This window comes from Marmota marmota, unplaced genomic scaffold (genome assembly GCF_001458135.2).
Source record: "Marmota marmota marmota unplaced genomic scaffold, marMar, whole genome shotgun sequence".
NCBI lineage: Eukaryota > Metazoa > Chordata > Mammalia > Rodentia > Sciuridae > Marmota > Marmota marmota.
In genome coordinates, this window is record NW_025999977.1 from 39,006,369 (window position 1) to 39,018,507 (window position 12,139).

Consider the following 12,139-nt stretch of genomic DNA (forward strand, 5'->3'; position numbering starts at 1 on the left):
AGCTTGGGCAATTTAGTGAGAATTTGCCTCAAAATAATTTAAAAAAAAAAAGAAGAAGAAGAAGACTGGGGATGCGACTCCGTGATAGAGCACTTGCCTGGCATGTGCAAAGTCCTGGGTTCAATCCCCAGTGTGTGTGATGATGATGATGACAGAAAAGAAAAACGAAAATTACAACACAATGATTAATAAGAGAGTCTTAAATCCATTTCATATGAAAAAGATAAAACATGAAAATAGAAGACAGCTTAGTAGAGTAGAGGAAGGGGACCAGAGAGAAAGAGGAGGGGAAGGAGAGGGGAGTTTGGGGGAGTAAAATTGACCAAATTATATTGTGTTCATGTAAGACTACGTAACAACAAATCCCACTATTATGCATAACTATAATGCACAAATAAAGACTTGTTTGAAAAATAAGAGACACACAAAGGGAAGGTGGCCATGTAGACATGCAGGCACAGAATGGCACAAAGTATCTACAAACCAAGGGATGTCAGCAGACTCCAGAAGTTGGAAAAGGCAAGGAAACAGCTTTCTCGTGAGCCTTTGGGGGAGTGTGGCTTTGTCAATACCTTGATGTTGGGCTTTAAGCCTCCAGAAATATGAGAAAATAATTTTCTGCTATTTTAAGTCTCTCAGTCTGTGGTAATTTGTTAATTTGTTACAGCAGCCCTAGGAAATGAATACAATGTGCAGTGTCCAACCTCTCACTTTTAACTGCTTCATAATATGCCTGAAAAAGCACCTTATATTATAGTATAAAAATAATAATTATAACTAAAGTTGTGCACTTATTTTTGCTACTATACTATATGTTTTTATCTTTAAAAAAACAAATCAATTCCATCAAAAAATATTTAATTGAACTCCCCTATAAGAGAAGGGAATCTCATTTATGGGGAAAAGTCAACTAACAATAGAAGACAGAGGGAAGAGTAGAAACAAAAAAAAAATCTCCATTTTACACTCACTCTGGTAATAACTCAGCAAGAAACATCAGTGAATACTAAAACCATGGGAAAACCCACTGGGTAAATGATAGTCACACGGGCTCACAGGATCTTCTGCAGATAATTTATGAATCACAAAGACAGGAGCTACCTTTACAAGGAAGAAATTTGGCAGAAGCCACCTTAGCCAAATAATCAAATTTAAAGTCACCAATGCGGGAATTCTCCAGCATCACTGTGTTCCCTGCCTGAATGCACACAAAGGACACAAAATGATCTATGCTGTATTTCTGCCAAAAGAGTTTAATCAGATTTTAGCAGCATGCCTGTAATCCCAGCAACTGGGGAGGCTGAAAAGGAGGATCAAAGTTTGAGACCAGCCTTAGCAATTTAGCAAGACCCTATCTCAAAAAAAAAAAAAAAAAGAAAGAAAGAATTTGGACAGATTCAATTTAAGATGCACAGACACACACGTGCACACAGCCCACAGCCTAATTTCTTAGAGACACAAAAGAAAGTAACAAATAAAAAGGACAAAGAACTATTCTAGATTTAAAGAGATTGAAGATGCATAATAAATAAATGCAATGTGTAGTCTCTGATGAATCTAATAACCAAGGGTTAAAAAAATAAAAATCTATTAACTCAGTAGATTATCAGATCAGAGGAGTAAATTACACAATCAAGCCAATAAATGACAAAAAAAAAAAAAGGGACCAGACAACAATTCAACATTCACTTACAACTTTCAAAAATTTTCTTTGCAAATTAGGAATAAAATAGAACTTTCTTAGTCTCGTGAGGAGTACAGATCAAGCATCTCTTCTCTGAAATGGCTGGGGCCTGATGAGCATCCAATTTGTGTTCAGAAATACTCTAAAATTCAAATTGTCCTATGCTCAGAAAGTTCGATTTTGGAGCATTTCAGACTTTGGATTTTCAGATTAGGAATACTCAAACAGTATCTTTTTTTAAAAAATTAAATTATTTATTTATTCTAATTTTTTATACACGATGGCAGAACATAGTTTATTTCAATTATACATACAGAGCAGAATTTTTCAAATCGCCGATTGTACACAAAGTATTTTCACACCACTGGTGTCTTCATACATGTATGTAGGGTAATGATGTCTAACTCATTCCACCATCATTCCTACCCCTTTAACCCCTCCCTTCTCCTCCCTCTCCTTTGCCTTCATTCCTAAAGTTCCTTCATTCTTCCCATGCTGCCCCCACATCACCATTACGAGTCAGCATCCTCATATCAAAGAAAACACTTGGCCTTTGGGATTGGCTTACTTCACTTAGTGTTATAATTCACCAACTCCATCCATTTACCTGCAAATGCCATGATTTTATTCTCTTTTAATTCTAAGTAATATTCCATTGTGTATATACACCAAAGTTTACCTATCCATTCATCCACTGAAGGGCATCTGGGTTGGTTCCACAGTTTAGCTACTGTGAATTGTGCTGCTATAAACATTGATATGGCTGTGTCCCTGTAGTATGCTATTTTTAAGTCCTTTGGGTATAGACTGAGAAGAGGGATAGCTGGGTCAAATGGTGGTTCCATTCCCAGTTTTCCAAGGAATCTCCATACTGCTTTCCAGATTGGCTGTGCCAATTTGTAGTCCCACCAGCAATGTATGAGTGTGCCTTTTCCCCCATATCCTTGCCAACACTTATTGTTGTTTGTATTCTTTATAGCTGCCATTCTGACTGGAGTGAAATGAAATATTAGAGTAGTTTTGATTTGCATTTCTCTAATTGCTAGAGATGTTGAACAGTTTTTCATATGTTTATTGATTGATTGTATATCCTCTTCTGAGAAGTGTCTGTTCAGTTCCTTAGCCTATTTATTGATTGGGCTATTTGTTGTTTCTTTTTGGGGTGGAAGGTTTTTGAGTGCTTTATATATCCTACATATTAGTGTTGTATTGATATGCTTGTGGTAAAGATTTGCTCCCTTTATGTAGGCTCTCTATTCACCTCACTGATTGTTGCTTTTGCTGAGAACAAGTTTTTTAGTCAAACAGTATCTTAAAAAAAAAAAAAAAAAAGCCCTAGAGCAAACACCATACCTACTGATGATAAATTAAACATTTTCTTTTTGAACTGGGGAATAAGGTAAAAATGCTTCCAACCATCTCTTCTATGAAAAAGTACAGACCAGGCACCAGCCAGCACAATAAAGTACAAAATAGAAATGAGGTATACAGGTTAAAAAGGAATCAGCAAAACTATTATTGTCAGGATTGTGTGCATAGGAGTCCCTAAAGAATGTGCAAAATAAATTAAAATTTCTAAGAATTTTGTTGGGTACAAAAATTGAGATGTAAAAATCTATTTCATTTCTATATATGTATAGCAAATGTTTCCAAAATAAAGAAATCAAAAAACCATTTGCCATACAATAAAAATATGAATACCTAGGAATACATTTAACAGAATATGTGCAAGACCTCCACAGAGAAATCTTTGAGAAGCACTCAAGATCTAAATGCTTGTTCGTGTTTGGCAAGACTCACTGTCATAAAAATCTGTTTTCTCAACTTGATTCATGGAATTCAAAGCAATCTCTGTCAAAATCCGAATAGATTTTTCTTTGGTAGAAATTGACAAGCTGATAGTTAAATTTATATGGAAATTCAAAGCCAAGAAGCTTCCAAAGGCTTATTTTGTCAGATAACAAAACTTACTATGAAACTACAGAATTAAAACAAGGTTTTACTGGTCCAGGGATAGAAAAATGGGGTAACCAAGCAAAAGAGGGCCCTCTGAAACACATGGAGTCATAGGGAATCCTTCACCTGTGGACAGAGGTGGCTCTTCAGAGCTGTGGGAAAGAGCTAGGGGTGGAGTCAGTAATAGAGTGTAAGAGAGACTTTTTTGTTTAAGGTATTGGAGATTTCAACCCAGGGGTGCTCTACCACTGAGCCACATCCCCAGCCCTTTTTAACTTTTTGTGTTGAGACATTCTCACTAGTTGCTGAGGTTCTTGCTTCTGAGGCTGACCTCAAACTTGCAATCCTCCTGCCTTAGCCTCCTGAGTTGCAAAAGGTGCCCCACAGGAGTTCTTAAATAATTTAAGACACAAAGAGCACAGACCATAAGGGAAAACATTACAAATTTATATACCTAGGAATCAACACAGAATATACAAACAGATAATGGCCAGCCCACATATGGTACAGAATTCTGAACTGTGATCTGCCCTAACTGACCCAGGGGCCACCTTGACCTCTGCAGCCATCAGCCCAGATGGTCAGGGCTCGGTTAACAATTGCCCCTTTCTGGATATTTCCTTCCTGCTTCCATCTCAGGACGAACCAGAGAAAGCCAAATATGCTCCCCAAGATGCCAACCCATGCCCCTAGCCTCCTGTGTCCCTGCACCACCAGCCTGCAATCAACAGACCTAAAGCTTTCCTACTCCCCAGTCTGTCTTTGGGTCTCCACCAAGGGCGAATTATGGCAGCTCACTCTATCAAGCTCTGAATAAATAGCCTCTGTTTGTTCTCGTTTGGGTGGTTTTTGCTTACTTTCACAAAATTGAGAATTTTGCCCACCATTTTTCTATCTTTTCAATAGAGGAATGGATAAAGAAACTATGTTATATATACACAGTGGAATATTACTCATCATTAAAAGAGAATAAGCTTATGGCATTTGCAGGTAAATGGATAGAGTTGGAGAATATCATGCTAAGCGAAATAAGCCAATCTCAAAAAACCAGGGACCAAATGTTTTCTCTGATAAGTGAATGCTAATCCTTATGGGAGAGACACGGGATGAGTGGAGAAACTCTGAATGGGACAAAGGGGAGAAGGGAGGGGCCAAAGAGGAGGAAAGACAGTGGAATGAGACAGACATCATTACCCTAGACACATGTATAATTGCACAAATGGTGTGACTCTAATTCATGCACAACCACAAAAGTGAAAAATTCTGCTCCATTTGTGTACAATGAATCAAATGAAGAGCTTTCTACTATAAAGTATAATTGATTAGAACTAATAAAAAAATTTTTAAAATAAAGAGATATACCTAGCTAAAAAATTAACCCCCCTCCAAAAAAAAAAAAAAAAAGATAATGGAAAGACCATTTTGGAGTGGGAGAAGATGTTTACCATACGTATATTACCACCAAAGAACCAATTCAGAGCACACACGGGAACTTCTAAAAGTCAACGGAAAAAAAACTGGGGGAAAGACTTAAAGAAAAGAGGAATTTAATGATTGAGAAGCATGGAAAAAAAAAAAAAACTCCTTAGCTTCCTCAGTAATCAGGAAATGCAGCAGCCTGTGAAGCAGCACTGTTCATCCCCTGAGGCTGGTGAGGATCTGGCTTGAAGGCCAGGTCTCTGCCCCAAACCTCCTTTACCTCTGGGGGCTCAAGGACAAGGGCCTTCCTGCTCCACGCTCAGGCATCTCATCTTGAGAGGTTGAAAGGTCATGTTTAAGGGCCCAAGAGTTGAAAGATTCTACCTTCTTAAACCAAGGAAGAATCAGAGACAGGGAGGAGAGGCTGAAGGACCATTGCTTCTGATCACCAGGGGGAAGGCAGACCCAGCCTGTAGCCCACACAGCTCTGTGGAAGCTCAATAGGCTGTTTCCTAGAATTTGTCATCCTGATCTCTCTTCCTGTATCCTTTCAGCAATAAACAAAGCCCATAAATAGTAATAGTAATGATCAAAGCATCATTACTAGTGGTACTTACATTTTAAAGACGGGGGTGGGTGGGGTGGGGTGGTGGAAATCAAGGTCGGGAAGTAGAAGAACTGGCCCAAGGCCATACAGCACAAAGAGCTAGGATACAGGCCTCCGTGACTCTACACAGTCGCCCACCACAGCCAGCGCTGCACCCTGGCTGCGTTTCTTACCTGCATTTCTCAACCTACAGCCTCTGGGGCACCTAACCCTGGGTCACTTTGCAGATAGGTGCACCTCCCACCCAACAAGAGGCCAAACAGCCTTGTTGCGTTTGAACTGTTCCTTTTGTGCTTTGTCTCATCAAAAGGACACTGTGCTCCCACACACCATGCCTACGCAATAGAGGACACCAACAGGGCCGAGGCATCAGCTGTCTCTGAGCAGAAGGCACACTTACCTTGCCCCAGCAGCAGCAGCAGCAGCAGCCCCGAGAGGAACACACCCGGCCGCAGCCCCATTCCAGAATGCTCCAGGTGTCTCAGGACTCTGGGTGAATGACTTCCTTCTACAGATAGATGGGCTGGGATGATTCCTGCTGCTTTTGTGCTCCTCTGGGATCTGATAGTGCACCTGTCATAAATTTTACTGTGTTCACCTTTGAAAGGGGGCAGGGACTGGCTGTAAATGATAAATATTAACATCGAGGCAGATGAGTCAAACAGGTAGCATGTTCTAGTCACAGACACCAGGTCCCCACAGCTGCCTTCATGCAACCTTCCATGGGGACGAGTGACCAGAAATCATCAGTAGAGACTGCACTGGGAGGAGTGCAGGCTGTGAAATCCCATGCTCTGGACTGGAATTCCAAATCCACTGCAGCCATGAGAACTTGGGCATGTCCCTTAACTTGGCTTCAACCCTCTCCACTGCAAGCCAGGGGATAAAAGACCCAGGGAATACAGGTATTTTGTGACAACTGTAAACCACAAAAGCCCCCTCCAAGTGGCGGTTAAATTCTCTTCTTAGTCTGGAATATATTCCCACCATATCTCAGGAGTGCCACCCGGTTCTCTGGTGTGTATGACACAAACAGGTTTGTTTGTCCCCCACACCTCCAAACCTATGGGTGGCTGAGAGCATTGGGCCCATGCACACACCACTTATGTATTGTCTGAGTGTTGAATTGGGAGTCTCGAGCCAGAGAGATGAGCCACTGAACTGAATTGGACACAATCAGCAGTTTCCTTTGGGTACACGAAGTTGGGAATGTTGGATGGGATCTAAGTGGGGCAGACAGAGCTGGAATTGAAAGCCCAAGTGACAAAATCACTTAAGAGTGAAATTGTCATTTTTCCCCACCAAAAAAATGATTAATATGCACAAATATATTTAAACTGTCCTTGACTTGTGGCCATCCCTGTGACAGCAGGACCCAGAATCTGACTCCTAGGATCTAGCTTGGAGTCCCGAGCTGGTCCCTGTTATCCATCCCAGATCTTGCTGTTCTGGCTGACCTGGACACTTTTCTCATATTTGAAAAATCACAGTTATAGTTCTATTGAAGTGGGCAGCCCTTTATCCCTACAGCCCTGATTTTAGGTTATTGTCCTCCTTTCTCAGCTTCTTGGTAAAACATGATGTAGCCAGGTCACAGGCTGAGCCTCAGCCTCTGCATAATGCTGTTGGGTCATGCTAGGATGTGAGCTCTGACGCACTAGCCCCAGGACGTGGAAGAAGGCAGCATTCACAGTAAAGGAAGAATAAAATGTACCTAAGGTCAAGGTCTAGAGGAATCATTTGAGCACAGATGCTTCTAAGTACCTGGACACCTGTCTGCTTTACTTAACTGCCCACAAGTTCAATGAGAGACCGACAGTTCTGTCTCTCTGGTAGGAACCAGCTCATGCCACCAGCCACTTTAAGGAACATCACTGCACCTGCTTGGATGGAGTGAACATCCACAGGTTCCCCGCTCATCCATAGTCCAGTTAGAGATGGGTGGGGAGGATGCTGGGCAAGGGCAGAAGCAGCCTGACTCTGAAGTGGCACCCCCTTTCTCCACACAAAAGCCCTCTTCACCATGGCTGATTTTAGGACTGTCAGCAAAAGAGTCTCTGCGAAAGAGTCCAATGTAGATAAACTTCCTATTTTTGTGTCTCTCTGTTTTACTTGGCCACTAGCCAGGAAGATATCAGCACTCCAGGTGCTGGACACCCCCTTACTAGGTTTTCACAAACATATCCAGTATAGTACGTTGTAGAAATGTGCAAACAAGGCCTCTGGCCTTGAGCTGGGCTTCACAGAGATGTGTACATTTTTAAGATAAGTTACAACTGGGCTCCATGGTAACAGCTGGCAGGGGAGGAAAGAAGGAGAGAAGAAGCTCTCCCCTTCTCAGGTGTTGTCCTTGAAGGGTTAACTTGCCCAAAACAGTGAAAGAAAAAGCTGCTTTTATGTGAACTTCTGCAGACTGTGAACTTCTGAGCCCCTCCCCTTACATGCTGGGTATAAAACTCTGAAACTTCCTGAACTTGGGGTTCAGGGGATTGATTGATTATAGCAAGAGCTGTACCCTCTGAACCTGGCTGCAGCCAAATAAAAACTGTTTCTGCTATCTTCAGTGCCTTGCCTGGTCTGTCCCTACAACTCTACCTGCCAGGCACTCACTCCTGCCCTCTGCATGGCCAGACTCTAACCTCTTTACATTTAGAAAAAACGAGAAATGCCTTTTTAACAAGTATTTAATCTCTGAGAGGCAATGTGGTATAAACCAGGCTGAACTGCCTTTTAGATGGAAGGAGCTCAGAGTCCCATCAATACATCCAGGAATCCTCATCAGCTGTGAGAGGCGGGGAAAGCAGCAGCACTCCATGGACACTCCTGCCAGGGACTATGGTGGCCCCTTTAGACAAATGAGCTTGAATGACACCTGCCTCTCTATGTGTCTATGAAAATAAGGAGGGTGGGGGATATAGCTCAGTTGGTAAAGTGCTTGCCTCACATGCACAAGGGCCTGGATTCAATTCCCAGCAGGAAGGAAGGAAGGAAGGAAGGGAGGGAGGGAGGGAGGGAAAAATTAGGGGAAAAGTAGTCATCTAAAGCCAGAGATAAACTCTGTCACTTGTCCATAAACTTTGTTCTTTGATTTTCTGTGAAGGGAACAGTTCCCAGAGAAGCTAAGATGCTCCACTGTAGATTTATGGGACAGACTCAGGTTCAGGAACTCCCACCGTGAAGGGGTGGCAGTGCATGCCTTGCTCAGAAGGCATCTGGGGGGTTGAAAAAGCTAAGGAGTTGCTATTTCCCAAGAATCCACAAGGGGGCGCGAGACCAAGCCTCTAGCTCAGGGCCTCTGTGGTTTAAAACAGAATGGGCCTTAGAAAAGAGGGTTAGAACTCATTTTTATCCAAAGAATTTAACTTGGTAAATGATCAGCCCATTGGGGGAAAAAATGAAATAGAACACAATATCTGAGGGTAAGTAATGTATTAGGGAAACTTGTTACAGCCCCATGTAGTGAGGGCATATGCATCTCCTAAGGAGGGTCATAGTCAAAAATATTTGAAAACAACTATCTTACTAGTGGAAATACAAAGAAATCTCTAGAATTTGATAAAAATAAGACTTAGATCTGTTTTTCTTCTGGTTAAAGGCGTAACTAGCACAATTCCCTTGTGCTAGGGAACAGCTAGAATGAAGGCCCACTAATGGCTCTGGGAATCAGGAAGAAGGGTAAGTGCAGGTTATATGAGCAGAGTGCAGGTCAAAGGAACCTCTCATCCTCTTCCTCCCACAAGGAAAACCCAGGTCCTCATGCTGGCCAAGCTGTAACCATGTGACAGGAAGTGTGCAGTGGCCTGTCATCTTGGATAGGGACCTACTGGTGCCTGTTTTCTAGCACAGGACCTAGGCACAGCATCCTAGTAGTGGGACTGGCTTGGCTGGCCATGGGCAGAGGCTTTGCTTACAATCAAGATACTAATGACCAGAAGCGCTTCGTTGAGGAGTGAAGAAGTAAGAGAGAAAATAAAGAAGGACCAATAAAATAAATAAATAATATAAATAAATAAAATATAAAATAAATATATAAAATATATATTTATAAATATATAAATAAAATAAATAAATAAATATAAATTTATAGATAAATAAATAAATAAAAATATAAATAAAACAAAAATATAAAGAAAGAAAGAAGGACCAGAAAAAAAGAAACCACAAGTTTTAAATATTATATTCTTGTAAATGAAAAGAGAAAGACTGACAAAGCAAATACTTACAGAAAAGATGGTCACCCCCTGAGAGAGGACACTTGGCCTGCCTTGACCTTTGCTATATCTCCAGCAGCTAGCATTGAATGAATAAATAAATGAATTAAAGTCAGAATAAAGGAAGGAGTGCTTGCCTGGATGGACACCAGAATCTTGAAAAAGAGCCTACACTCAGGTTGCACTCTAGGCCAACTAAATCCAAATGTGAGGGTGAGCCCCGGTGGACAGAGGCTTTGACTATTACAAGAAGATTCGCTTACAGAACATTCTAGAAAAAAAAATGAAAGGAATACAAATCATGTTTTAGATTAGAGAACTGAAGAAAAAGAGAAGCACATTGCTCTCAATACCATGAAGCAGGACGAGAATAGACAGTGGAAAACACTGAGGTTCATGGTCACGGCTCTGACCTAAGGTAACTGTTATTCCTCCACATGGTGGCTACATGTTGGAGCTACCTGGGAAGATCTTTTAAAGGTACCTATATCCACCGGGACGCACCCTCACATTTGGATTTAGTTGGCCTAGAGTGCAACTTAAGCATAGGTTCTTTTTATAAAGATTCTGGTGTCCATCAGGGCTGCGATCCCAACTCAGCCAGAGCTCTCAGGGAACCACCCAGCACCCAGTACTCTGCTGCATCTACAAACCAAAAGTTCACCAATGCCAGAACAGGCTATGGACAGCTGGCAAGCTCAGGCTGACCTGTGACCCCTCTAGAGAGGAAATCCATAGAAATATATGGGGCAAGATGCTCGGACTTATTTCTCAGAGGTCAGGAGGTGGAATGGGAAAGAACTGGACTCAGGTGCCTAGGGAAGCCCAGGCATGGAGCATCAGATGATGCTTTTTATCCCTGTAGTCATTTCCTCTTCCTTCTGCCCTGGTTTCCTTAGCTGACAGCCCAAGTTCCATCTCCAATGGGCATGGGAAGAGTAGGCTCTCGGCATTGGGGAAGGGGTGAGGTGAGCCTCTCACTGCATGGCCCACTTCCTACCCAGCCATCAGCTCTGAGAAGGGGACCGTCACTGGCTGGCTACCCTTTACAGATGGGGACATGTGAGGCACCTGCTCTAGGACCCTTCTGGAGGTCCTGAGGGCTAGAGGGTCAGTGTCTTTTCCCATCTGTAACACCTTAATGCACCTACAACCAGGTTCAGATTTAGGTAGTGTTTGGTGAGCACCTACTAGGTGCCAGACCTCAGCTTTTCAAGCTAATGAATGTCTCATTGAATAGCATCTACCTTCCTCGGGGGTTAAAAGTCCTGACTAAAGTCCCCCAACAGGAAGTTCAAAAGAAGGTTCTGGTCCAAGTCTCTTCCTCCACATCCATTCAGTCCTCTCCAGGGTGACTGGAAGATTTGCGTGGTGAGTGGCTTTAGCCCTTCAGGAGGAAGCCCAGGGAAGGCTCTAGATCCTGAACTGGTAGCCTTTGGCTTAGGTGCCCACTTCAGTAACAAAGTCTGGCAATGTGACCCTTCTCTCCTGGATCCTGAGTCTGAGGGACCCATCCAGGTGACCAATGGGCAGCCTGGGCACTGGGGCCCTGGCAAACCTAGGAAAGAAGCACCACTTCTGCTGGTAGAAGGCCCTTAACAATGTCCTCCTTGGTCCCATACCAGAAGGACTAGAAAACTAGACAGGACCCTCTGACCCACCACAGTTGGATGGATGGATAGATGTCCAGCTGTGTCCCCCCCTTCCCTTCTTCTTGGGGACAACCCCACCCTGTGGCAGGAAAACAACAAGGACTGGGGCAGAACTTGCCAGAGAGCGCTTGACCTAGTCCATTCCTCCTTACTCCCATTACACAGGGTAGGAAACTGAGGCAAGGAAAAGCAGAGCTACTCTGTGACTCAGAGCCTAGACTGGGTTTAGGACTCCCAGATCCAAGCCCAATGTTCTTTCCCACTCATCACCCAGGGCTGAACCACCAGGAGCATTGCAGCAATGGTATCTTTAATCCAGTTTTGCACATAAGAAACTTAAAACCCAGAGAGGATTAGTAACTTGTCCAAAGTTGCTCAGCTATGAAAGGTAGGGCCCAGAGCTCTTGCCTCTTCATCACAGCCCAGGGGAACTAAGTTGGAACCACGGAGACTCACTCAGCATGGACCCTGTGCTAGTGGACAGAGGGCCTGGGGTTGTGGCTCAGCGGTAGAGTGCTCTCCTAGCACGTGCAACGCACTGGGTTAGGTCCTTAGCACCACGTAAAAATAAATAAATAAAGATATGGTGTCCAATTACATATATATATAT

General features: G+C 42.8%; 1 protein-coding gene across 10 annotated transcripts in view; it reads right to left on the reverse strand.

Annotated features, from left to right (window-relative positions):
• Positions 1–12,139, reverse strand: part of Plb1 (phospholipase B1) — a 129,982-nt gene that overhangs the window by 116,889 nt on the left and 954 nt on the right. For 9 of the 10 annotated variants that reach the window (XR_007348139.1, XM_048804612.1, XM_048804610.1 and 6 more), the window contains exons 2-3: positions 9,890–9,956; positions 6,067–6,239 (exon numbers count right to left, since the gene is read on the reverse strand). Coding sequence is in view for 9 of the 10 variants with exons in the window: in XM_048804612.1 (XP_048660569.1) it covers positions 6,067–6,127 (61 nt within the window). In the remaining variant the exon portion in view is untranslated. The remainder of the gene's footprint in view (positions 1–6,066; positions 6,240–9,889; positions 9,957–12,139) is intronic. The other variant, XM_048804606.1, reaches the window with a different exon arrangement.